The 26,509-nt window shown below is 33.5% G+C and overlaps 3 protein-coding genes and 1 long non-coding RNA gene across 4 annotated transcripts; 2 read left to right on the top strand and 2 right to left on the bottom strand.

The window, feature by feature from the left end:
* Window positions 1–1,230: 1,230 nt before the first annotated feature.
* Window positions 1,231–4,826, bottom strand: LOC132716190 (mitochondrial protein C2orf69 homolog). The gene is made up of 2 exons (XM_060699397.1): window positions 4,539–4,826; window positions 1,231–3,213 (listed from the first exon to the last, which is right to left on the bottom strand). Exons 1-2 carry the CDS (start codon window positions 4,695–4,697, stop codon window positions 2,482–2,484), a joined length of 891 nt encoding a protein of 296 aa, XP_060555380.1. The 5' UTR covers window positions 4,698–4,826; the 3' UTR covers window positions 1,231–2,481.
* A 1-nt stretch (window position 4,827) lies between these two features.
* LOC132716192 (uncharacterized) lies at window positions 4,828–8,098 on the top strand. The gene is made up of 3 exons (XR_009623781.1): window positions 4,828–4,906; window positions 7,511–7,569; window positions 7,947–8,098. It is a non-coding gene; the product is annotated as an uncharacterized LOC132716192 (long non-coding RNA).
* Window positions 8,099–8,687: 589 nt separating this feature from the next.
* LOC132716191 (cobalamin trafficking protein CblD-like) lies at window positions 8,688–17,513 on the top strand. The gene is made up of 5 exons (XM_060699398.1): window positions 8,688–8,829; window positions 9,080–9,182; window positions 14,547–14,683; window positions 15,213–15,299; window positions 16,679–17,513. The coding sequence occupies exons 2-5, from the start codon at window positions 9,080–9,082 to the stop codon at window positions 16,874–16,876; spliced, it is 525 nt and encodes a 174-aa protein (XP_060555381.1). The 5' UTR covers window positions 8,688–8,829; the 3' UTR covers window positions 16,877–17,513.
* Window positions 17,514–19,049: 1,536 nt separating this feature from the next.
* LOC132716189 (nuclease EXOG, mitochondrial-like) lies at window positions 19,050–26,197 on the bottom strand. The gene is made up of 5 exons (XM_060699396.1): window positions 25,890–26,197; window positions 24,659–24,829; window positions 21,861–22,000; window positions 20,610–20,801; window positions 19,050–19,770 (listed from the first exon to the last, which is right to left on the bottom strand). The coding sequence occupies exons 1-5, from the start codon at window positions 26,068–26,070 to the stop codon at window positions 19,333–19,335; spliced, it is 1,122 nt and encodes a 373-aa protein (XP_060555379.1). The 5' UTR covers window positions 26,071–26,197; the 3' UTR covers window positions 19,050–19,332.
* Window positions 26,198–26,509: the final 312 nt, after the last annotated feature.

The raw sequence follows: 26,509 nt of genomic DNA, 5'->3' as shown, positions 1-26,509 counted from the left end.
TCCCTTTAAAGTGGCTCCAGACAGAAGAAATCTAAAGTTACTGATATTTTATCATAAACTGGGAGCAAATCTTATAAATCTTTCTCATAAACTAAATTGAGAAGTTTTCTGCTTTAAGCATACAAATGTCTTCAACCATTTGCATAGTAAAGAACAACTAAGGAAAGAAAAGAACAATATGAAACCTGGTCAACAATCAAACACTGAAGTAGCTACCTGCTTTAATTCAGATAAATATGAGACAGACTCTGAGAAAGAAGTAAATGAAGATGATACAAATAATGGAAAAAGAACTGCGCAAGATGAACCAGGTACTCATCAAAACAAGAAAAGAAAATGTGCTTCTCCTTGCTTCAGTCTCAGATCAGAAAATGACAAGTATGTCAATGATTTTTTATAAAACCAGGAATGGGAACTCTGATATTCTTCAAGAACTAGAAGACATATTTGAGGACAAGGAAGAGACAGGGACACCAGTGTCTGACAGATAAGCAATTAGGAAGCGTAAATAATTAAGGTCAATAATATCTGAACCCGTAGGACCTCAAAGAAAAACATAAACAACCAGCCAATGTGGCAAATTTGCAAACTCTTACAGTGGAGCAGTTAATTCAGAGGGACCTACTGAGTATCAAAAAATCTAGTGTGCCACTCTCTTTATAACTGAACCATTACATTTCAGAAGGATATTTAAGATATTTATGTCAGAGAGATGGTTTTTGATTGTTTAGGTGAAATTTGTAATGAAATTGAAAACAAATATTACAAAATGTAAAATTATTTTGAATCTATCTGTAGCAATATTCGAAAAAGTCAAACTAAAAATCATTATTTGATGTGCCATTCTTATATCAAACATGTGAAATAATTATGCCATATGAAAAAAACATAAAAACATTTGCAACTGGTAGGCCAATAACTTGAAAAGGTTACTCTCTTTTAGGCGTTACACAGAACAGCAGCAAATTAGGAAAAATGTAACAATTATTACATTACACCCTCTTGAATGCTAAGTGGTGATAACTGACTTGTAGTCTAAACGCAGCATGCCTCCAGGTTCATGCAAATTTTCATGAAAATTTGGAAGTGAAATATTGTGAATTGAACAAAGACATTAACTAACACATTGCAAACAGCGCTTACAATCCACTTAAAATACCAAAAAGAGGTCAAAATATGCAATATAATAGTCCTTACTCAGTAGAAATATGGTGATAAATACTGCATAATTAAATTACAGCCATTAATCATCCACAAAATGTAAACTTTTACTTGACTATTGAATATTTTTACTTTTCTGACAATCTGAGTACATTTTTCTCAAGTTAAATTTTCTTGAATTATTTTGGTTTATCTGAAAGCATGCAGCTTTAATCCAAAGCAATAAAAATATAAAATTTGAAAATCATATGTAATTATATCAACTAGTGTACATAAACAAAAAATATGAAAAAGATAATAAATATTAAGAGAGAATTGGTATTAAACATGATTCTAAGCCAAATTTGAGCTTAAAAGCTTTCCATTTTCTTTAATTTTATTATTTTATTGCAACAAAAATTATTCTTCTGGAAAACTGAATAAACAAATGACACGAAATCTGCACACAAGCCATTGGTATAGACCTACTATACATGTACATAAATTGGTTAAAAAAACTCGAAAAAATAAATCCAGTTCTGTTATGTGAAAAAATCAAAGTGCCATCCTGATTACCAGTTTCAATCTTGAGAGACTCACAGTCCTTTATCAATTTAATGGATTTCATGATCAATATAAAAAGATGATGTCACCCAACAGTGTGAGCCAGTGGTCAAACTGCAAGGACATGCAAGCTGGTCTGACTATAAAATGCTGCAGGGTAAAGGTTTTATTTACTACTTGCAATTTATTTGTGCAATGAGAACATAAAAATCCTTCAATCGAACAATAGACAGTTCAAAAGTCAAAGCAATCCATTATACAAAGTTCTCATGGAAGTGTTTACTAAATCATGACAAAAGCTATACAGTCAAAATAAAGATATAGAGGTGTTCTTTAAAATACAAAAATATTTTCAACGAGCATAACACTGTTGTTCAATGTTATACCTATGTTAACCTTATATTATTGGATACATGTATTTTTCTCTTGTTTCAGTAATTTTATAATGTTCAACTTATAAATATTGAGCTATTTTTCACTTGTTTCTGAAACAGTGGCATTATTACAAAAGTATTATTCTATTAGTGATTTTTCCAACTGCTCTATGTGGATGTAAAGTGATTCATCTTTTTTTTAAGTGGATGCCTTTATTATATAAGCAGTTTTTGCAGTACATGTATATGGCAGTATTTCAGGTTATATGAAGGTCTGAATCTGCCATTTCAAATGTAACATGGTATACATATATATTGCTAAATTAGAACGAAAAGTTTAGTAAATAATGATTATTATAGGCCTATATGGTCAACTATAATCACCATAAATCAGTTATAAATGTTAAAACATATCTGTAACTTTTTTTACTTTTGTTAGAATGTTAAAATGATTCTCAATGCTTCCAGGAGTATCCATAAAAAATCTAAATTCTCGAACATTTGCACCCAGTGCTTTCAACTTTTTAATAAAGTCTGCCTCTTCTCTTCCAATCCATCTTCTGTTAATACATTTAATTTGGTATGGTGTTACAAGAATATACAGTTTCTTGTCTATATTTTTAATATTTGCTAATACTTTATCATCTGTGATATAAGCCTTGGTTCCACCATTATGACCCCCATCAAGCCAATAAATGGCAGTAACTTTATCAAGAAAAGTTGTAACGTCCTTATTGTCTTTAAAGTGATCTAGCTCATACATTAATTGATTCAGAACAACACATCCTTTGCTAAAGCCCAGAATTTTCACTTCAGCATCATATGAACATACATTGGAATTGGCAGAGCACACTCCGTTTACATCCGACTTTCCCTCGTTCTCTAAAACCAAGGAATACAACTGTGCAAGATGTAACAAAGCACCAAAGTCACTTGTGAATTCAGGTTTGCCATCCTCGTCAAAGCCCAGGAAATTTTTGTACATGCTGAAAGTTTTGAGTAACATTTCCGATGGCTTAATTACAAACACAGTCGAATCAGGAAACTGTGATCGTAAAAGTTGTCCTGTACTCTCTAAATCCCATTCTGCATAATGTTTGTTGGTATAATGACTTTCCATATTCTCTTTGTAATCCTGAAAAGTTAATATAATTATATTGGTAAGAGATTATTCATTTAACTTGAAAAGTAATACCAGAAATGTACATATAACCTAGTAATTGTAACATGGAAAATCTTAGTTTTGTATTGTAAGAAAATATGAATATATATATATTATTATACATTATATACCTTCAAAATGATCATTCAATAAATGAATAAAAGTATCTAAAATTCTTGGATTCAAATTACTTAAATTATAACAAATTATACAAAGAGAATGTAGGGTTCACCCGGTGTAAGTGATTCAGTTAGAACTAAGAGGGTAACTGATTGTCCTCATATACAGTAACAACTTGTCCATTGTATTAGTTTAATAATTTGTTTTTAATTTATAACATATGCATGTATAATAATTATATATTTTTAATCTTATTCACTGACATTTGTTTAATGATTATTGTAATGAATACTTATGTCTGTCAAGAGAAATTCTTGACTTCTGGTATAAAATAAAATATTATTATTCACCACATATCAATGATATTAGTCAACATAATTAATGATAGTGATTATATGTTATGTGGACAAGTAATAGGACACATGTTTCAGACCACAGAAGAGTTTGTTTGATTGGGTTATTATGTCACATTGACACAGTATAGGTCATTTGTAGACGTTCCAGCTTTACAAGTGGAGTAAGATCTCAGGTGGTCTTCCATGGATTATTTCAGGCGGGAAGGGGCACCTGAGTAGAACCACCAATTTTCTGTAAGCTAGCTGGATAACTTTCTCATATATAAATAAAAAATCCAAAGTCCCTGTCCTGATTTGAACCCACAGCAGTGAGGGGCCCACAGGAATTTCTGTCAGATACCCATTTAAACGTGGGTAGAGTATATTTCTTGCTCAATAAAACTACCTGTGGTTTAGCTTCAGGCCTTCCCTCCAAAAATGAAAAGGCAGACAAAAGCCCTCCTGTGAAAATAAAAAACCGGGGAAAAAGCCCCCCCATGTGTGACAAAATTGTCGGAGAACAAAAAACATGTTGAAAAATTTTTATAAAATAACTCATTTAAAATCTAGTAGGTTTTTGCAACCCCCTCTCTACCGCTTTTTTTGTGTGCCCTTTTTAAAAAAGTGACCATGCAGAGTTAAAAAAGGGCAAAAAGAAAGAAATACAGTTGACCTAAAAAATGCTTACTTTCCAACAGTATAAGACAGTCTCCCACCACAAGTTATTTCTGACTTACATGGCATGGGTTGATTCAATTTAATAAAAAAAACACACACACCGAGTATGAAAACAGAAATAATAACAAATAGAACATCTGGACAAAATAAATACTTTATTTATACCTGCACATCTCCACCAAAGAATATAATGTGTTGTTTACTTGTAAACAACTTCTCCACCCCACATAAAACCACATCATTGAATCTACCTTCTACACCCTCAACGTTCAGCAAGCGCTTGCATGATGCTTGAGACGAAGATGTTGTAAAGCTATTTGCCATTATGAATGAAAATACAAGAAATGCGCGTATTTAATCTACTCAACCTTTGAATTCTGAACATTTGTATCTGATTGTTTACATTTTGACATCCAAACGTCTAGTGAAGGAAAGTTAAACGATCTCAATCCACCAAACGCTTTCAGAGGTGAAGGTTGAAAGTTAAAGGTGAAGGCCGCGAGTAACAACAACAACAAAATAGTGTAATCAAGGTAAAGACAATTGAGATTTTAACCAATTAATTACATTTTAAGCATAAAAAATGTGTATGTCATTGAAAAAAACTTATAATTTTAGATGTTTACGTGACATACTTTTATATTACTCATTTTATCAGTAATTGTCCAGTGGTTCAGTGACCTTAAAATTCACGATTTCGTACATGATAAATTTCGGCTAGTTAAAAGTCAAATAGTTTTGTGTAGCAATAATCACTCTTTGATTGAAAACAAAATTGAATATTACTTTAAGTATAATTGTGCATTAATTATTGGAAGTGGATAGCCGTACGGGCCCGTACAGCTAGCCAAAAGTTCTAGCCATACGTGAGTCACGTACGACTAGCAAGGACACACTGTATTGGCTAGCCGTACGGCATTTTCAAAATTAGATGGAAGTCGAAAATGCGTATGTTATTTTATGACTTTAATCGAGGATTTTTACTTTTAGAGATTAATCGCCGTGTTGGCTACAGTAAAAAAGTACGAATATCGATCTTTAAATTGTCATCTCAAGACGTTGGGAAAAATAGCGTTTGGTCGCAGTTAAATAACATCAATTGAAATGGTTTACAAACTTTTGATGATAATCCATTTTTTTTTCATTAAGTTTAATTTTTCGACACCTTTAAAATGAAAAATTATTGTTGTTGGTCCCTGAGTAATTGCGTCAATTACCGTATTATGGAAGTTTGTCCATCATTAAGGAAAGTTTGCATATTCCGTGAAACGCATATTAACATTCTATTGTCAGTCCCTGGGTAGGCTTTAATTAAGGCTTATTAATTGATTGTGCTTTTATGTTCGATATTTATCTACTGTATTTGAAAATTATACAATTATTTTTGCTTTTCACTGTTTTTTCAATGTTCTTTTTATTTATTCCACTCCGATCATTATTTATTCGATCCATGTGCTTAATTAACAAAAATTCAGCTTTCATACAAATAAAACAACAAATCATAATCATGAGGCACAAAATAGCATACATGTATGCATGTTTGACTTCCATATTATTTTGAAAAGTGCCGTACGGCTAGACAATACAGTGAGTCCTGGCTAGTCGTACGTGACTCGCATACGGCTAGAACTTTTGGCTAGCCGTACAGGCCTGTACGGCTAGCCACTTCCTTTATTATTATTGAAGTGGTTTGCTTATCTTTGGTTTCACAGTGGAAAAACTAAATCACATTTTAAGTGTTTGATGTCTTGCAAGACTATTTGATAAATTAGTTATGTACCATACCTTTAAATTACAAGCACTGCCTTCTCATCTCCCTCGAAGCCTATAATTAAATCATGGCAAAAAGTCAACTCCGCCCTAAACCTACCCGGCACGGGTCAATTATTGACACAAAAACAAAAGAAAAAACAGCCTGAAAATTAGAATTACTTGCAGACCCCCCACATATCATTTGATTTTCAATGTTAAATGAAATCTATCATCAGATCTATCAGAGAGAATTAAGATTTATTTTTCTTTGATTAATGAATAATAATGATTCTTTATCTGGGTAGTGAATATTTATGAGTATTTATAGTTATTAATGAACAGATATGTTACCATGTCAGTTGATGGCACTGCCATTCCTGCCAGCTTGTAATTAGTTTTTATTACCCAAATCATTGAAAACTCTTTCATTACCAAAAATGCAATAACAATTTAAGAAAACACCTTTCTATGTTTGTGAATAAATCCATATATTAATTATGTGGTTCCAAGAGTCATTAAACAAACTAATAAATTAATAAATTGAAAAGTTGGCTGTGTTGACCCATGCTGATTTGGAATAGGGCCAAGCTGACGCGGGGTCCAAGCTGACCCTGATTCATATATTATCAATTCAATGCAAAAACAGTGCAAGTAGACTTGTTAACTGAATGATATTGTTCTTTGAAAAACAGTTACAAAGTTGGTTCAGTTAAAAAATATTCCATTTTAGTGTTAAATATAGTTTAGATATCAAACTTTAACATACAATATGTAAGGGTTGTATTTAGTCCAACTCATTAGACTCGTCAAAGAGACATCAAGATAATTTTGGGCTGGCAATGTCATTTTCTAATGGCTTGAACTTTGACAGTACAGTGAGTACTAAACAAACAGTCTGTAAAATAGGTCAAACAGTTCATGCCAATTTGAATAGACTAGGAATTTATTGTAGTAGAAAAAGATGTGTATAAGAGTTGTAGTAAATTATGTTACTGTTTGAGTTTTTTCTTCATTCAGCAAATAGTGGCAGGTCATTTTGGATGGAAAAATTTGATTGCAATAGTAGGCAGGATTGAGGACGCCTCTGGGTGGGATAATTGTTTATGGTGTTATTCATCTACTGTATCTTCCAACAATGTCAAACTCCTTGTTGGGACATAGACATGATAATGTCTTTGATAATTACATTCATTTCTGATGTTTAAGTAAAACCTTGCATAATTTGTCTTTTAAATGTCATGTAACTACAAAAAGTACCAATGTTTAAATTTGAATATTTGTTTATCTTTGAAATTAAGTATGTGTATGTCTCTCTGATGAATTGAATATAAGGTCACCAAAGTATTTATATATGAAAATTAAGCTGATAGCTATTTTTCTTTCAGGAAATAAAAGGGAATATTTGACTAAGTACCTGAAACCTCTTATCAGAATGGCATCCAGGGTAAGCCAGTGCTTTAATTAAAAGGAGAAAAAATCAATTTTATGTGAAACCTAGATATCTATAATACCAGATAATACCAGATTTATTTAATATTTGAGCTTGTTCCTCCCAACAGGTTTATGTCACCTGACTGTATCTATAGAGCTCATTCAGTGTTTTCATTCATACAGTCTTACCAGATTCAATATAATAATTCTAATATATTACAGATTATTAATATTTCCATTGGTTTTTAATATGTCTTTAGTTAGTCTTAACCATTCCAAATGTAAAGCTTTTAAACTGCATCATACAAATAAAGCATGGAAAAGATTGTGATGTATTTTGTTATGAAAATTTGACTTGTCACATGCCAAGGAATATGTTGTATATTATAGCTGCTGACTAAGAGAGTGGTGTACCTACCAAATATACGGGCAGCTGTGAACCATTTTAGAGCTTTTTCCTGGCACAATAATGGAGAAAATGCAGATAATTATAAAGTTGTTGGAGAGACAGATTCAGGTAAAGTTAAGTTGATGTTTTCCTTCATATTTAAACAGTACTTGCCTTTAGGTATGTATGTCTTGCAATAACAGACAGATTAACTTTGGAATTTGGAACTGGTCTTATATTTCAGTCACAAGTTAAGTTCTTCGGGAATTCTTCATACTTACCAAACAATTTCTTTGTCAGTTATCTTACATCTTACATATTTGTCATTTGAGTGTTTTCAGTGGACATTACCTCTGTGTGAAGTTTCAATTGATTTAATAGGGAGAGATATTGTACTTACTCAGGCATGGATGTCACACTTTGGTTAAGTTTTTGTTTGCAAGTTGGTATCTCCAAAATTGGAGAGAATGGGTTGAAACTTATTTGAGAGCATAATATTAGGTCACTCTCCATGGCCAATAAATCTGATATGAATTTTGACGGAATTATGGCCTTTTTGAACTTACAGCAGTAAGAATAGTCAAGCACAGCTCTTGTCTTGAATTTTATATACATATTTTTTCTAAATACATTTTTTGATTAAGCATTAAAATCAAATTATTACGTTTTTTACGTCGGGGCCAGATAGAAGGGGGGTTTTTGGGACCTCGGGGCAAGGGGGTTCCCCTTTTTTCCCAGGGGGGGGTAGGAACCACCTTAAAACCTCAGCCTGTTCAAAACCCAGCACTTATTGCACAACCAATAGATCTGGATGCACTTTTTTCCCAACTTCCTACTGAGATCCATAAAGATGTTCTTATACAAGCAGAAAATGAGATTGATTTAGTAAGAGCATTATTTGCATATTTTAATTTGCCTGTCTTATCATTTAAATAAATATGCAAGCAATATTCACATGGATTGTGAATACATTGTTGTTATACAATTTTCAAACTATTTATTTTTCTACAGTTTATTTCTGAAAAAATTGTATACTTGACAATCTGGAGGCTTTAAGCCAATTATATCTTTCCAGTTAACACTCTTTGATTTCATTCAATAGTTATTTTTGAAGACATGAATTAACTTTTTATAGATGGAGGCCACAGAACCATCTGAGAGCTGTGAGAAACCTATTCCAACAGCAGAAGATCTCTTGGAATGTGTAGCTCATGAGTGTCCTGAGCTTTTGAGAAAAGGTAACACATACATGTTTATCGGAAGAAAATGTTTTTTTCAAGCTGCTTTAAAAGGGGTTATCCCGAAAACTTGGGAATTAAACCATAAATTTAAAATTCATAAAACAACATACATTAAAAAAATATTATACCAAAAACATGCTACCTTTTTGCAAACATAGTAAAGTTTACAGCACAGCCTTATAGGTATCACAACATAAGCAGTGACATTAAAGACACAATAAAATGTTTTTACAAAGTATATGCCACTGTACACAATAGTTTGATGGCATATATCCCATCGGGAGAATAATTATGTTCTTGTACCATAAGGAGTCCTTCTGGTGAAAAATGCCGGATGCGGCTTGCCGTAAGTGTGCCAACAACCCAAAACCCTAACTAATTGACTGTTGTTTGATTTTATTGTAAGGGAAATCGAAAAATCATAACGCATCTTAAAATTAAAGTCATAAAATAGGTTTCATTTCTTTATATCATTTATTTAAATAAAAAATGTGCAGTTAAAACATTAAACAAATAAAATGTAAAAAAAAATGTTGTAATTTTGGCTTACCATACCAGTTATTATTTCTAAGTTAGATAGCAAACGAAACCATCAACTTAGATTTATTAAATTTTAATCATGAAAAGAATAAATTTTGAATAAATAAAGTACTGGTTGGGGACCACCAAAACCGGACAACCACCAAACCCGGACGGCCCTGAAAATGCTAAATTTAGTATTTTCATTGTTCAGTGGTTGTCAGTCACTTTTTTATCAACAATAAGTGCATGTTTCTTTTAAAATTAAGTAAATGAATTTATTTCAACCTCCGTAAATGGTAATATTTTAATGTCTATTTCAAGAATGTTAACATTGAAATTCGGGGGTCAAGAAAGCAATGCCTGACCTCATATACCAGCTATAATCATTTGCAGAGTGAATAATAGAATATCCAAAACTTCAGCATTTGTTGCTGACATATTGTATATCATGTTACAAATAAAAAATCAAAACACCCAGGCTTTTATCTGAATTAAATCACATCATGTACATATCTGTCCGGACACATGGTACTGTAGTGTAGACAATTTAGGTAATTTTGATACCCTCCTTGTCGAGCCTCAGATATAAGTGTCAATACAATCAGAAATACACAAACTAGTTTATTAGTTAGGAGAAGAACCTAGCTAAACTGTGACAAATTGTTTGGTCTCTAGGTTAAAAATTATGAAATCTGTATGGAAAAATGTTCCAAAAGTGTCCGGTTGATGGTCTCCGACCAGTACTCACTTAAATTTATTTTTATGCCCCCACAATGTGGGAGCATATAGCGTTGCACTTGTCCGTCCGTCAGTCCGTCCGTACGTCCCGAAATCTTGTGAACGCAACTCCTCTTAAACCAGATGGCAGATTTTGCTTAAACTTACAGGGATGAACAACCTTAATGTGTAGATGGTAGTAAAGGAAGGAATTTTCAATGCGACCAAATTTAACAGAATTATGGCCCTTTGTTGATTTTTTCACTAGATACTATGTAGAAATTTTGTGAACGCAACTCCTCTTAAACCGCATGGCAGATTTTGCTTAAACTTACAGGGATGAACAACCTTAATGTGTAGATAGTTGTAAAGGAAGGAATTTTTGCTGCGACCAAATTTAACAGAATTATGGCCCTTTGTTGATTTTTTCACTATATACTATGTAGAAATTTTGTGAACGCAACTCCTCTTAAACCGCATGGCAGATTTTGCTTAAACTTACAGGGATGAACAACCTTAATGTGTAGATGGTAGTAAAGGAAGGAATTTTTGCTGCGACCAAATTTAACAGAATTATGGCCCTTTGTTGATTTTTTCACTATATACTATGTAGAAATTTTGTGAACGCAATTCCTCTTAAACCGCATGGCAGATTTTGCTTAAACTTACAGGGATGAACAACCTTAAGGTGAAGATGGTAGTAAAGGAAGGAATTTTCGCTGCGACCAAATTTTACAGAATTATGGCCCTTTGTTGATTTTTAGCTCACCTGTCACAAAGTGACAGGGTGAGCTTTTGTGATCGCTTTTCGTCCGGCGTCCGTCCGTCCGTCATCCGTCCGTAAACTTTTGCTTTAAATGACATCTCCTCATAAACCACTGAGCCAATTTCATCCAAACTTCACAGGAATGTTCCTTTGGTGGTCACCTTTAAAAATTGTTCAAAGAATTTAATTCCATGCAGAACTCTGGTTGCCATGGCAACCGAAAGAAAAATCTTTAAATATCTTCTTTTAAACAACCCTAAGAGCTAGAGCTTAGATATTTGGCATGAAACATCTTCTAATGAGTGTCTACCAAGTTTGTTCAAATAAAAGCCCTGGGGTCAAAATTGGCCCGCCCCGGGGGGTCATTGATTTTCCCTATATGCATATAGTAAAAACTTAAAAAATCTTATTTTAAAGAACCGTAAGAGCTAGAGCTAAGATATTTGGCATGAAACATCTTCTAGTGAGTGTCTACCAAGTTTGTTCAAATAAAAGCCCTGGGGTCAAAATTGGCCCCGCCCGGGGGGTCATTGATTTTCCCTATATGCATATACTAAAAACTTAAAAAATCTTCTTTTAAAGAACTGTAAGAGCTAGAGCTTAGATATTTGGCATGAAACATCTTCTAGTGCATGTCTACCATGTTTGTTCAAATAAAAGCCCTGGGGTCAAAATTGGCCCCGCCCCAGGGGGTCATTGATTTTCCCTATATGCATATAGTAAAAACTTAAAAATCTTCTTTTAAAGAACCCAAAAAGCTAGAGCTAAGATATTTGGCATGAAACATCTTCTAGTGAATGTCTACCAAGTTTGTTCAAATAAAAGCCCTGGGGTCAAAATTGGCCCCGCCCTGGGGGGTAATTGATTTTCCCTATATGCATATAGTAAAAACTTAAAAAAATCTTCTTTTTAAAGAACCAGAAGAGCTAGAGCTTAGATATTTGGCATGAAACATCTTCTAGTGAATGTCTACCAAGTTTGTTCAAATAAAAAGCCCTGGGGTCAAAATTGGCCCCGCCCCGGGGGGGGTCATTGATTTTCCCTATATGCATATAGTAAAAACTTAAAAAATCTTCTTTTAAAGAACCATAAAGAGCTAGAGCTTAGATATTTGGCATGAAACATCTTCTAGTGAATGTCTACCAAGTTTGTTCAAATAAAAGCCCTGGGGTCAAAATTGGCCCCGCCCCAGGGGGTCATTGATTTTCCCTATATGCATATAGTAAAAACTTAAAAAATCTACTTTTAAAGAACCCAAAGAGCTAGAGCTAAGATATTTAGCATGAGACATGTTCTAATGGGTGTCTACCAAGTATGTTCAAATAAAAGCCCTGGGGTCAAAACTGGCCCCGCCCCGGGGTCATTGATTTTCCTTATATACATAGCAAAAAACTTAAAAATCTTCTTTGAAAAAAACCCAAATAACTAGAGTTTAGATATTAAGCATGAAACATCTTTAAGTAAATATCTACAAAGTTTGTTCAAATAAAAGCCCAGGGGTCAAAACTGGCCCTGCCCGAGGGGTGTCATTGTTTTTAACTATATGTGTATAGTAAAAACTTAAAAAATCTTCTTTTAAAAAACCCAATGAGCTAGAACTTAGATGTTTTGCATGAAACATCTTCTTATGGGTGTCTACCAAGTTTGTTCAAATAAACAAATAAAAGCCCTTGGGTAAAAATTGGGCCGGGGGGCGGGGGACGGGGGATATATACAGGTGAGCGACCTCAGGGCCATCATGGCCCTCTTGTTTCACTATATACTGTGTAGAAATTTTGTGAATGCAACTCCTCTTAAACCGGATGGCAGATTTTGCTTAAACTAACCTTTATGTGTAGATGGCAGTAAAGGAAGGAATTTTTGCTGCAACCAAATTTTACAGAATTATGGCCCTTTGTTGATTTTTAGATTTCAATTTGTGGCACATGTAGTCCAAAAAATATTTGACCTAGAGTCATAAGATTGATAAAACAGTGGCGTGTGGGGGCATCCGTGTCCTATGAGCACATTTCTAGTTTTTAGATATAATAGTATTTTGTAATAAAAATTGACTTTGAAATTTCTGCAAGGCCACATATGACAGCTAAATTTGTCTTTTTCAAGTGCCACCACGATGGAGAGCATTAATGTCATGCAATTTTTCTATCCCACTAATGATATGCATTAGCTTTTAGATAAGCCAAACTGTTTGAAAGAAACCCAGTCTATACCACTTAAAAACTTTTATTTGAGTAACAACATACTTGTCAGGTTTCTTTGTCATATTAGATGTTGACAAATGTTTGTGAATGTGCAGTTTTCCGGACACCTTTACAACGATGTTTTCGAATAAATAAACGTTACAACTACAAGCTGTTGAAAATTGATTACACAAAAATCTATTGTTCAGATGGGGTGAAATTTTAAGATGACGTTTTAACACCAAGCTTCAGCAAATTTTGGACAAGAATCATTTTTGTATCAGGCACTTTGATATAATGATGTAACATATACATGTAATATGTCAACGCACATTGCGTTTCTTTAAGCTGCGCCACTGTGGCGTTTTCATGGTTATTTCAGGCAGCCTGAAACTGTACTGGATACCACTAAATCTATAATATTTTGCAATTAAATAGATGAAACATCAATGTTTGTGCAGGTATAAATTTGATAAAGAAAACATGATGACATTTATCAGAATTATAAACATATTCCGGGTATTCCTGGATCATCCCTCGTATTTGCCTCTTGTAACTTAAATGTACAAACTTAGTCTTTAAATCTATGCACATTTTTAAAACGGGTCATATTAGAATTTGCATATTTTAAAGTTAATCCTAGACATAGGATACACATTTGATTAATAATGACATTTTAGAATTTGAAATCTTTCTTACATGTGCATTTTTAAGTGAAAATACCTTCCAATGAGCAAAGCAACTCCAGACAATGTCATTTATGTTTGCTTTCTACATGTTCATGTTTTACGCCTATTTTAACACATTTTGTAGACATCTCAGCAGTCAACCCATCGAATCAGCTTTCCTGGATAAGTAACCATTAATTACCTACTTTTCAACAAGTGACAAACTACTAATCCCACATGAATTGTGAATCATTAAGGAGGGACAATGACCATTAGACTCAGTAACTAAGATCAATGTCTCAGAGAAATTAAGTCTCGCTCAAGGATTAACCAGCAATGGCTGGATTACTAATTGGATTACTTATCAGATGCTCTCCCAATTGAGCTAAGTGTGGGTCAGTCTGTGTCATTTTATAGCCAATAGTAGGCCGAGTTGTTAATATTGTATTCATTAAACACTTAAATGTTCTTTAGGTTAAAATCATACATAATTTTATTTTAATAACAGATTTTGCCGACTTATTTCCATGGAGAGACGTAATGCAAGGTAATTTCACAGTGATAACAGTAAGCCAGAAAACCAAAGAAGATATGTCCGGCTGGTCTATGGAGGTTGAGGCAGAGAGAGAGGAATTGTTAGAAAGTGTAAGTTACCATCTCAAAGTATGTTTAACCTTTTCAGATTGAAGTGTGTAATTTTGTTCAGGCATTCCAACATAGGTGCAATTTGTCGTTCAGAAATTAAGACTGTTCAAAGCATCATACCTGTCAATGAGTAAACAAATTTTGAATAATACAGTCAATGAATGTATGATTTTGAATTTACTAGCCCGAATTCCAGTTTTGAATTTATTCTACTATATATTTAACTAAATTTTCTTATGGCCCGAACTAATTTTCACTGTCCATGGGCCACCGGGCCAGTGCTCAATTTGATGACTGATAATATCTGTCATAAAGAAATAACTCAAGAGCTTAAAAAATATTTCAAGCACTCATCTTCCAGGTGACAATTGGCACGTTTTATTCCAAAAACTTTTTTTCTCTCCAAAGCCTTGTATGTGTGGTCATTTCTTCCTATTTTATAACATTATAAAGTGATTACTGTGAATGATAAAGTTGTAAGTTTATCCTAAATCTATTTATTTATTGAAAAAATATTTCTTTTAAACAGTTTATCCTGGGAGCTACAGAGATCTGTGAAGCTTTACAAAAGGCTGGATACTGGGCAGATTTTATCGACCCATCCAGTGGAAAACCAGTAAGTGTAGTATTGCAAAATAGAAAGCCTGAATGATTGACTTTCAATGAATGATTTATTAATCAGCTGATATAATGGAGCAGCAGGTTGATGAATAGACTCATTGATGGATACACTGAAGATTCATTATTGGCCAGGATTGGTTGACAAGAATTTTTTTTGTTCAACCTGACATCACATACACTCAGAAATTTATCATATAAAGTTTATAGAGGATAGTCAAGTTTTTTCTATCAATACAGTATTAATTTTCATCAAGTGGTATGAAAATAAATATTTCATGAGTGGCGGTAGCCACAAGCGAAATATGATAATTTTCATACAAGATGAAAATAAATCCTGTATTTGTAGGAAAGCTTGAATTTTCTGTTTATAATAGACATTTTCTCTTATTTGACATCAGAATTTGAATGACTTTCTCTCAAATTTTGCAGAAAGTAGTACGGCAAACACCATTGAAAATATGGAAAATATGTTTCACTGCAGTGAAAAATAATTTTTTACTGTTGCAAATACTATTTTATTTCATCAATATTTCTAAATATTTCATTTATAAGTATATAATATTTTTTTTAATTTATTAGTTTAAAAATAAATATATTTCAGTATTACATGTATTCAGTTTCATAAAAAAACTAAACTTTGGCATATAAAGATTAAAGAAGTTTGGGTCATTTAAAGTGTCCTGTTAGGGACAAATGAGCCGTGTCATGACAAAACCAACATAATGGGTTTGCGACCAGCATGGATCCAGACCAGCCTGCGCATCCGCGCAGTCTGATCAGGATCCATGCTGTTCGCTTACAAACCCTATAACAAGTAGAGAAACTGATAGCGAACAGCATGGATCCTGATCAGACTGCGCGGATGCGCAGGCTGGTCTGGATCCATGCTGGTCGCAAACCCATTATGTTGGTTTTGTCGTGACACGGCTCAAATGAAATGTTGTCATGCAAAATTTTGACTACATAATGGAAAATGTGTAACATTCTAGCAGAGAAAATTTTAGTTATTTTTTCTTTTAATTTGTATCAAATTTGACTCATTTCTTTTTAGAATAAAAATAGACTCTTGCTAGTCCGAGACACTTGCAAGGAATAAACATAATTGTTACTAGTCTCAGAGATACTTGCTACCAGGACAAATATATCAGCATCATTTTCCTACAGGATTTTAATCCTCATGTCCCACACACTGTTGTTTGAGCATTTTTCAAAAAGTGTCATCAAAAGTGGCTTAAACACCACAGGTTCATACATTTACATGGAAGTAGTTGATTATTTATACAAGTCTTCCTATCAGTAAGATTGATCTTCACAAAAATATTACATGAACATGTATATTGTTATATTTCACCACATATTCTTGTTTTATTTCAGTTTATGAGTCAGCACAACACAAATTCAGTTTTGTTTGAGACTGATGAGCGATATCATAAACTTGGTTTTGAAATAGAGGATTTAGGATGCTGTAAAGTGATACGTCATCATATCTGGGGTACCCACGCCTACATAGGATGTTTATTTACCAACGCTCCTACAACTGATCCAATTTTACAAGTGATGAGAAAACAATGATTTTGTTATGTGTTAATTATGTGTTTTAGATATATATATGTTTTACTTTTTAAAGTTAAAAACATGTAGTGCAAAACTGTTTGTATCACTTTAGTTGAAGACATTTATTGCTGGAAAGTGAATGGGAAAATAGGGGATGCTTGTTGTTTGATTTACCTCTTCTGCAAAAGACTGAAGATAACTTGGGTATAACCTGGATTTGACCACAGGTTTTAAACCAGGTGTATATTAGTAGACTCATTCTGTATTTGTAATAAGTTACTGTATAAAATATAGACAAAATGGTCCATTCCAGAAGATTTCCAATAACTATGAAATTTTATGGTGGCAGATTTTATATCTTATATTGAAGAATATCACTTCTTTCTAAATGAACTTTAAGTATGTTTTGAAAATGCAGAGCACATTTATTATAAACCAGTTTAAAGAAGTAATTTGGATGATGTACATTTGTATGTTATCAAAAAGCCAGTTTTTATAATGTGCAATTTTATCATTCGTATAAACTAAAGGACAATGCTTGTTCTGGTAACTTCATATTGTGTGAATTATGAAAAAAACTGTATCTACAGCAGATTTTAAATACTCTTGTTTATAGAAGTAGGCAATATGTTTAAATAAAACTTTGTTGATATTTGTGTTTTGTAATGCTCCCTACTGGTTTCTTTATTAGAAATGAAATAAGAATCAATCTATCCATGGGTACAAACTTTGATAGAACACAGCTAGGTACCTGGCCAGCATTTCATAATTTTTGATTTTGCGTGTTTACTTTATTTTTTAAATGAAATAAGAGTAAAAAATTGTATACTTTTCTTGCTTTTATTGAAAATTTCATAGTAGTTTAGATTTTCAATGTTATTGCCGTGCAATAAATTATTTGAAATTTATATCTAAATATGCCATTACTGTTTATTGAAATTTCCCTGTATTGTCTGCAAATAAAGTAACAAAAGTAACATTGTACATTAAATTGGACATAATTTTTTTGACATTGGGCATTTAACTATAATTCCCCAGCTTATTTTTTGATGTAGCAAGTTCCCTATATAAACTGCTGTTCTAATTTTAGTTCTGTGTTGCTTAGAAATCAAAAGTTTTTATCATTTGATTAATTAACAAAGAGGCTTTACTGTTAACAAGAGCTGTGGGTAGGACAGCAACGCTCGACTATTCTTAGTGCTTGATAGTAAAAAAAATGCTTGATAGAGTTACCTCCTCCTGTTTACAGGTTGGGGTCATGATGGTGAACAAGTGTGCAAAGTTTCAAAGCTATATGTCAATGGACTTTGAAAATATTTGAACTATTACAAAAACTTTAACGTAAATTCTAAGTCGAAAAAGGGGCATAATTCTGTCAAAATGCATGATAGAGTTACCTCCTCCTGTTTACAGGTTGGGGTCATGATGGTGAACAAGTGTGCAAAGTTTCAAAGCCATATGTCAATGGACTTTGAAAATATTTGAACTATTACAAAAACTTTAACGTAAATTCTAAGTCGAAAAAAGGGGCATAATTCTGTCAAAATGCTTGATAGAGTTACCTCCTCCTGTTTCCAGGTTGGGGTCATGATGGTGAACAAGTGTGCAAAGTTTCAAAGCCATATGTCAATGGACTTTGAAAAATATTTGAACTATTACAAAAACTTTAACGTAAATTCTAAGTCGAAAAAGGGGCATAATTCTGTCAAAATGCTTGATAGAGTTACCTCCTCCTGTTTACAGGTTGGGGTCATGATGTTGAACAAGTGTGCAAAGTTTCAAAGCCATATGTCAATGGACTTTGAAAATATTTGAACTATTACAAAAACTTTAACGTAAATTCTTAGTCGAAAAAGGGGCATAATTCTGTCAAAATGCTTGATAGAGTTACCTCCTCCTGTCTACAGGTTGGGGTCATGATGTTGAACAAGTGTGCAAAGTTTCAAAGCCATATGTCTATGGACTTTGAAAATATTTGAACTATTACAAAAACTTTAACATAAGTGGTTACGCCGACGCTCGGGTGACTGCAATAGCTCTACTTATTCTTATCGAATAGTCGAGCTAAAAATACAGGACGAAAATAAAAAAGGGCTGGAAACTGCTAGGAAACCTGTAACGCTCTCTTCTACATCCTGAATCATTCAATTGTTGCACAAGGTATTTTAAATGAGACACAAATATTTTCACATTGATTCAAAAACCTCTTTTATTTCAGGATTTCTATCTTGTCTGAACAAATTCAAAACAAAAAGTAACTTAGTTTCAAAACTAGTTCCTTTCAAAGACATTTATTTTGATGCTGCCCATAATCAGAAGTTGAGACTACTGCATGACTCGAACCACTTTCCATTCTGAACACCATACCAGTTGTAGTGCTTTATTGGTTTGTTTCTTGTTCTCCAAATATCTTCAAGAGATATGTTAAAAGTTCACGCATTTTGAAATTTAACTGTCTAAATAATAAAGTACTATCAAGAACCTTTGGCTCTTTCACGTTCTTCAAATTCTTCAAGCTTTTTCTGATATAACTTTTTCAGATATCTGTCCGGTTTTAATTTCTTTTCCTCTAATTCGCTCCACACTTTCTCAACACGTTCCCTAGTATTTGCACTTTCCAATTTCCTACCAATGAAGTAAAGTTCAAACTCTTTCTTCCCTATCAGTTTACAACCATCAACTTTGCAAAGGCTTTCTACCTTGTCTCTATCCAAATTTTTTACTAATTTTATACCCAGCACCCGCTCCAGTCCTGGAAGGTCAACCTCAAATTCTTTTAAATGATGCTCAAATCCAATTGGTTTGTTTGGAACAACAAAAGCACTAACAGCTTTAGTTGCCCCGTGTTTGTCCTCTACAATGATGACCTTGAATAAATGTGTTGGCACTGCCACTTCATTTTCTCCAATAACCTACAGCAAAAAGGAAACAAATGTTGAAAGAAAAGAAGCTCATGTCAGGTTTGTATCTTTGTCATTAGAAAAAGACTTGTGGTTATTATATTGAGAAATTCTTGTCACATATACCAATACAGAAGCTGCCAAAGGAAAGAATGGACAAAATTTTCAGAAATGACCAAGCAAAAGCCATGAATGAATAGTCTATGTTTACAAAGGGGAATTATTCAGTAGATGTCCATTCATTTTAGCCTTGGTTATTGACGGCATTCAATACAAAAATCTTACAAAAAAACAAGAGTTATAACTTTTCGAACATGCTTGAACAATCTTGGTTTTTGATTTTGGAAATGTATGAATTTTCAAAAAGGGGAATATTGTAGTTCAGTAAATGTCCTTATTACTGTTACGAGCCTTTGTCATTGGCTTACAATTATAAGTAAAACTACATGTATTGAGTTTCAAATAAATACTTTTAGTGGATAAGGAGATAGAATTTGCACTAAGAACATTCAAATGTTACATAGGGGAATAATCATTAATTTTTGAAAGCTTTATCAAGTTAATACCTTCTGTCAGTATATGAAAGAAAACCTGCTAGTTATATCTATTTCAAGTTTATTCCAGGTCATAACTCTTCCCATATGCTGGCTAGCATAATTGTCAGTAAGTTTGAACACCAGAAATTCCATATGAGTAAAGCTTAAATCTAATCTAAGCATTTGATATTGAGATTAGTCCAATTAGCAAAACTTGAATTGATGAACCAAAATCGACAAAAGATGCCGATGATGGTCAAGAAAATTACATCTCCCTATAAGTAAAATAAAAATGGAGCAGAAAAATTTACAAACCTGATATTTGACATATTTTTTCCCATCTTCTTCCTCCTCGGGTATCATGGCCGGTCCACTGATTATATAAACGTTAGAGTATTTCTTGGTTAGATCTCTACAGTACATCTCCAGCCGGTTCCAGTATCCGGCATTATTCTCATAGTTCTGTGGTACTACATTACTCAAATAAAATGAATCCTGCATGGCTGCCTGAAAAGTTAAAAATATCATGAACATAAATTATTTAGGCCAAAGAATTGCTAATTGATCTTGTAAAATGATACAAGTATCACTTATGATAATAACCTGTTACTTTTCAAAGTTTGAATAATAGGAGGTACTCACACATGAATAAAAATTAACAATGTCTGTTCATATGTATCCCAAATGCAACAGCAAAGTGGTTAGAATTTTTCACACTTTCTCTATTGTAGACTAAAGCATTCTATTGATTTGAAAATAGTTTAATGATCTCGTTCACCATGACCTTGACCTTTAACCGACTGACCTTTAAATCAACAGGGGTTATTAACTGACCATTATCAGTCTCCATACCAATCTTATGACTGTAGGCCAAAGCATTCTGAAGTTATCGTTACCACAAACATTGAATGGTGACCTTTGACCGACTGACCTCAAAATTGACAGGGATCATCTATTAGTCATGCTAAACGCGCACACAATATCTAAGGTCTGTAGGCCAAAGTGTAGTCAAAATTGATAAGAATTATCTACTAGTCACAACAACCCACAACACTTAAGACCAGACCAATCTAGTTAATAATTTATTATTTGGTTAGCCAAGTCCAGTTGAAATCTACTCTATACATAACTCAAAGTTATTTAATATGTGTATGATCTTATAACTTGTCATTACATTTTTTGGGCTGCTGTTCGTATTTCTTTCTTTTAAACTGGGATAAAAGAGACTATACTTGGGTCTTATGATAGGGTGAAAATGCCCAGTCTTCCCTAGTGATCATCAACTACTTGCAAACATTTTGTTGCACAATGTATAACTTGATAATAATCAAGTTAACAAAACAAGAAGACACCATACTTTATTTGTCAGTTTTTGTTTTTTTTGTCATAGATATTTTATGCCAAATATAAAAGCTCTAGCATTTTTAAAAGTTTTTACTATAATTACAATAGTAACCGTGTGCTCAAGTGTGCTAAAAACATTCAATATTCTTGATACAGAAAGAGACTATTTTCATATGACTGCAGTGTTTGCTTTTTATCCAAGGAGGGTTAACTACCAATTACCGGATTAATTTTGTTATTTCCAGCAGGGGACATATGACCCCTGGACCATCCACTTTTCCAGTAGTCGCTGTTCTCAGCAGTAAATTCTTCATCCACTGCAGGATCTGGCATAAAAGTTGCAAACCTTCTAGTTGATTTACCTGCAAAATATGGAATATATGTCATATAGTAAACAATAGGTGAAAACATTTCTCCAAGGATTTGATCTATTAATCATGTTTCGTATTTCCTTTAAAATCTATAGTCCTCTTTTTTTTCTTTCTTTTATTGCATTATGACACACAGTTTTTCCTCAGTGCTTTTGTTCCAATGGGTTTGTCCCTATTTATTAATGCTTGATTAATGTTGATTTCAATGGAAGTTCAAAGCATTTTAAAGCTTTTTTAAAATAACAAGTATCATAATAAAAAGATATAAATGAATTTTCAAATGAATATCAAAACACTTATTTGATTAGGTGACATGATGATTTAAGCAACAACACTTTCCAAGCTGTTAACACTTTCCAGGCTGTATGGGGACTCAATTTAAGCTTTGCTGGCCAAGAAAAATGTTTCTTGCGTTTTCGTGTGTTTTACCCATGCCGGAAAATTCATCTGGCATGGGGGGTGCCAGATGAGTCGCGTGCTGTACAATGGCACGCTAATAGGATGACGTCATTTTACCATTATGAATGAAGTTGCAATTTCATACACTGTTGTAAGAAAATAGTTACGGCTGTAATGATATAAATTTGTGTTCAAAATTAAGATAAAGAATTTAAAATATAATGGAATATTTTAGAATATGCAAGAAAACATATCTGACATATGTTTGCGGTTCGGATCGGAATATCCGTCCCTCAGTAACCTGCCCATGGGCAGTAGCTCGTCAAGCCTCGTTACTGCCCAATTGGCAGGTCACCTCGGGACAGATATTCAGGTCTGAACCGCAACATATGACAGATATTATTAATCTAGGTATACATGTATAATAAAAGGATAATTATGTTGTAGTAACTTTCTGAGGCCATGCATTTTGCTACTAGCAGCATGGGAAAATTGATATTTCGCCCGACCTTCGGTCTCTGAAGATATAATTTTTCCAACGCTGCTTGTAGCAAAATACAAAGCCACTACAAAAAATATTCTGTAAATAAAACTGAATTAAACAAGAGGGCCATGATGGCCCTGGGGTCGCTCACCTGAACATAGGCCCTCAGGGCCGGGCCAGTTTAAACCAAAGGGCTTTTATTTGAACAAACTTGGAAGACACCCATTAGAAGATATTTCATGATGTTAAGATTTTACTATACACAAATTATGAATAACAATGACTTTTGCCCCCCCCCCTCCCCCTGGCAGGGCCAATTTTAACCCAAGGGCTTTTATTTGAACAAACTTGGTAGACATCCATTAGAACATGTTTCATGCTAAATATCGCAGCTCTAGCTCTTAGGGTTCTTTAATAGAAGATTTTTAACTTTTTACTCTATGTATATAGGGAAAATCAATGACCCCTGGGACGAACCAATTTTGACCCCAGGGCTTTTATTTGAACAAATTTTGTAGACACCCATTAGAACATGTTTTATGCTAAATATCTTAGCTCTAGCTCTTTGGGTTCTTTAAAAGAATTTTTTTTAAGTTTTTACTATATGCATATAGGGAAAATCAATGACCCCCTGGGGCGGGGCCAATTTTGACCCCAGGGCTTTTATTTGAACAAACTTGGTAGACACTGATAAGAAGATGTTTCATGCTTAATATCTTAGCTCTAGCTCTTTGGGTTCTTTAAGAGAAGATTTTTTTAAGTTTTTACTATATGCATATAGGGAAAATCAATGAACCCTGGGGCGGGGCCAATTTTGACCCCAGGGCTTTTATTTGAACAAACTTGGTAGACATCCATTAGAACATGTTTTACACCAAATATCTAAGCTCTAGCTCTTTGGGTTTTTTAGAAGAAGATTTTTTAAAGTTTTTACTATATGCATAAAGGGAAAATCAATGACCCCCTGGGGCGGGGCCAATTTTGACCCCAGGGCTTTTATTTGAACAATCTTGGTAGACACTTATTAGAAGATGTTTCATGCTTAATATCTTAGGTCTAGCTCTTTGGGTTCTTTAAAAGAAGATTTTTTAAAGTTTTTACTATATGCATATAGGGAAAATCAATGACCCCCTGGGGCGGGGCCAATTTTGACCCCAGGGCTTTTATTTGAACAAACTTGGTAGACATCCATTAGAACATGTTTAATGCCAAATATCTAAGCTCTAGCTCTTTGGGTTTTGTAGAAGAAGATTTTTTAAAGTTTTTACTATATGCATATAAGGAAAATCAATGACCCCCTGAGGCGGGGCCAATTTTGACCCCAGGGCTTTTATTTGAACAATCTTGGTAGACACTCATTAGAAGATGTTTCATGCTTAATATCTTAGGTCTAGCTCTTTGGGTTCTTTAGACACTCACTTGAAGATGTTTCATGCCAAATATCTAAGCTCTAGCTCTTTGGGTTATCTAGAAGAAGATGTTTAAAGTTTTTTCTTTTGGTTGCCATGGCAACCAGGGTTCTGCATGGAATGGAATTCTTTGAACAACTTTGTTAAGGCTTCACACAAGGAACATCCCTGTGAAGTTTCATTATGATCTGCCTTATGGTTTCAGAGGAGATGTCGTTTGAAAAGTGTGAACGGACAACGGACGACGTACGACGGACGACAGACGACGGACGACAGACGACGGACGAAGAGTGATCCTAATAGCTCACCCTGAGCATATGCTCAGGTGAGCTAAAAAGAGATCAGAAACTAAATTACCTTGTAAATTTTCTTTTGTAAGATGTTCTGCTACCCAGACTGGGATTCTCATTTGCTGATTGTAAACCAAAGCATGGTTGGTATAGTAACGTACCATTCTACCATCTTCTGCTATGCCATATTTCAATATTGCACTGCATCTTTCCAATTTTTCTTCCGAGGTAGAATCGGCTGGAATTAGATATTTCAAGATGATAATATGAATTCAGATCATGGTTGTACACACAATTATTTCAAAACTTTATACAAAAACTTTAAAAAGATGTCACATAGCCTTTTAAAACTTGAACCCTTACCTACAATTTTAACTCATAACTTTCTGAAGCCAAGTGAACCCAGGATCGATCCCCGGACCTCATGAGTGATACTCAGTGGTTTAACTTTTGGTTCTTTTAGAAATATTTTCTTCTATTTTAGATTTTTCATGACACATAATTTTTGAAGTCCATAAAACATATGTTATGATGGAAAGTTTGGACAAAAACAAACTTTGGCAGCTTTCTTATGTTCTAAATGGTAACTTTGCGCCTAAATCTGATAGTATGCATTTTTTTGTGTTTGCATGTAGTATAACATTTAAAATTACCATCAAAGAAAATTGTCCATTGTTAAAGAATTGTCCAAGCATGTGTACCAGGAAAAGAATTTGCCATAAATATATAGATAAATAGTATTGGCACACTTATTTGGAGCAAATAAAAAAATAAAGTCCACTTTTATTTTAAACATTAATTGCATTAAAACATAATTTTTATGGATAAAATCAGAAATAAGAAAATAAGTCTAACAAATCTAGATTCAATCAAGATACTGTACAGTACAGTATTTTAATTTCAATGTAGCTTTGTGTGTCATCTTTCATGAATAAAGCAAGTGTAAAATAATTATCATCTTTGCTATTCAAGAGATTTATGTAATATGTTGTGTACAAGCCCAATTGGGCAATGTGACCAGTCTGTTGATTTCAGTGATATTGCTTTCAGAGTGGCCCTTTTAAAAATTATAGAGGAACTCATAACTCATCACATTCTATTATTGAGGTCTCTGCTGACTAGACTTGGAGTGATGGACTATAATTTGTCACTGATAGTAGGTCTGATCAGAGATGTAGATATCTATAATTTGGACCCACTTTTATAACTTTTAGTGTCCTCTTGTTGACACTTCGTACCAAGTTGTGTGTCAGACATGCTATCATTTAGTTAACATATTTACGTCATTTAACTATCACCTGTATTTAATAATGTCTGTTTAATAGTTTTCACTGATCGCTCCTCTTCCTCTTTTCTCTTCTGGTATCCTTGTAACGCATACAACCATGCATTAGCTCCCACTGCTAGTATAGCTCCCATTAACACACCTCTCAAATACACAGGGTTTGTTATATACTTTGACTTGCTGACTTTGACCATTATGAACCTTAATACGGTACAAAAATATGACAACAGTGAAGTTTAATTTAACCTTTAAAAACAGATTGAGAGAAAGGTACACATGTAAATTACTCGGATTTTATCGTTGGTAGTTTTTAAACTGGTTCCCTGCGAAGTAAACAAAATTTGATATGGAACGTGGATTCTTATGGGCACCTGACACTGGTACCTAACTTAGAATATCTGTCACTCTTTTTTTACAGGTGTCTTTGTAGGCAAGGAACCAAGGCTCCGCACATTTTGTTGCAGAAGCTGGAAAAAGCGGAAAGTATGAATAATTTTGAAAGATAAAAGTAATTTTATTTGGTTTATGATATTATAAGCTACATTGTATTATCCAAGTGAACAGAAATAGGTGATCAGATGATCTCACGGGTATTGAAGAACAAGGGTGTCTTAGACTGCTTCATCGTCGGAT

The sequence above is a fragment of the Ruditapes philippinarum genome, unplaced genomic scaffold (genome assembly GCF_026571515.1).
Source record: "Ruditapes philippinarum isolate M1 unplaced genomic scaffold, ASM2657151v2 ctg115_1_1_1_1, whole genome shotgun sequence".
Taxonomy (NCBI): domain Eukaryota; kingdom Metazoa; phylum Mollusca; class Bivalvia; order Venerida; family Veneridae; genus Ruditapes; species Ruditapes philippinarum.
The sequence above is the reverse complement of the archived record's forward strand: the minus strand, read 5'-3'. Positions and strand labels throughout refer to the sequence as shown.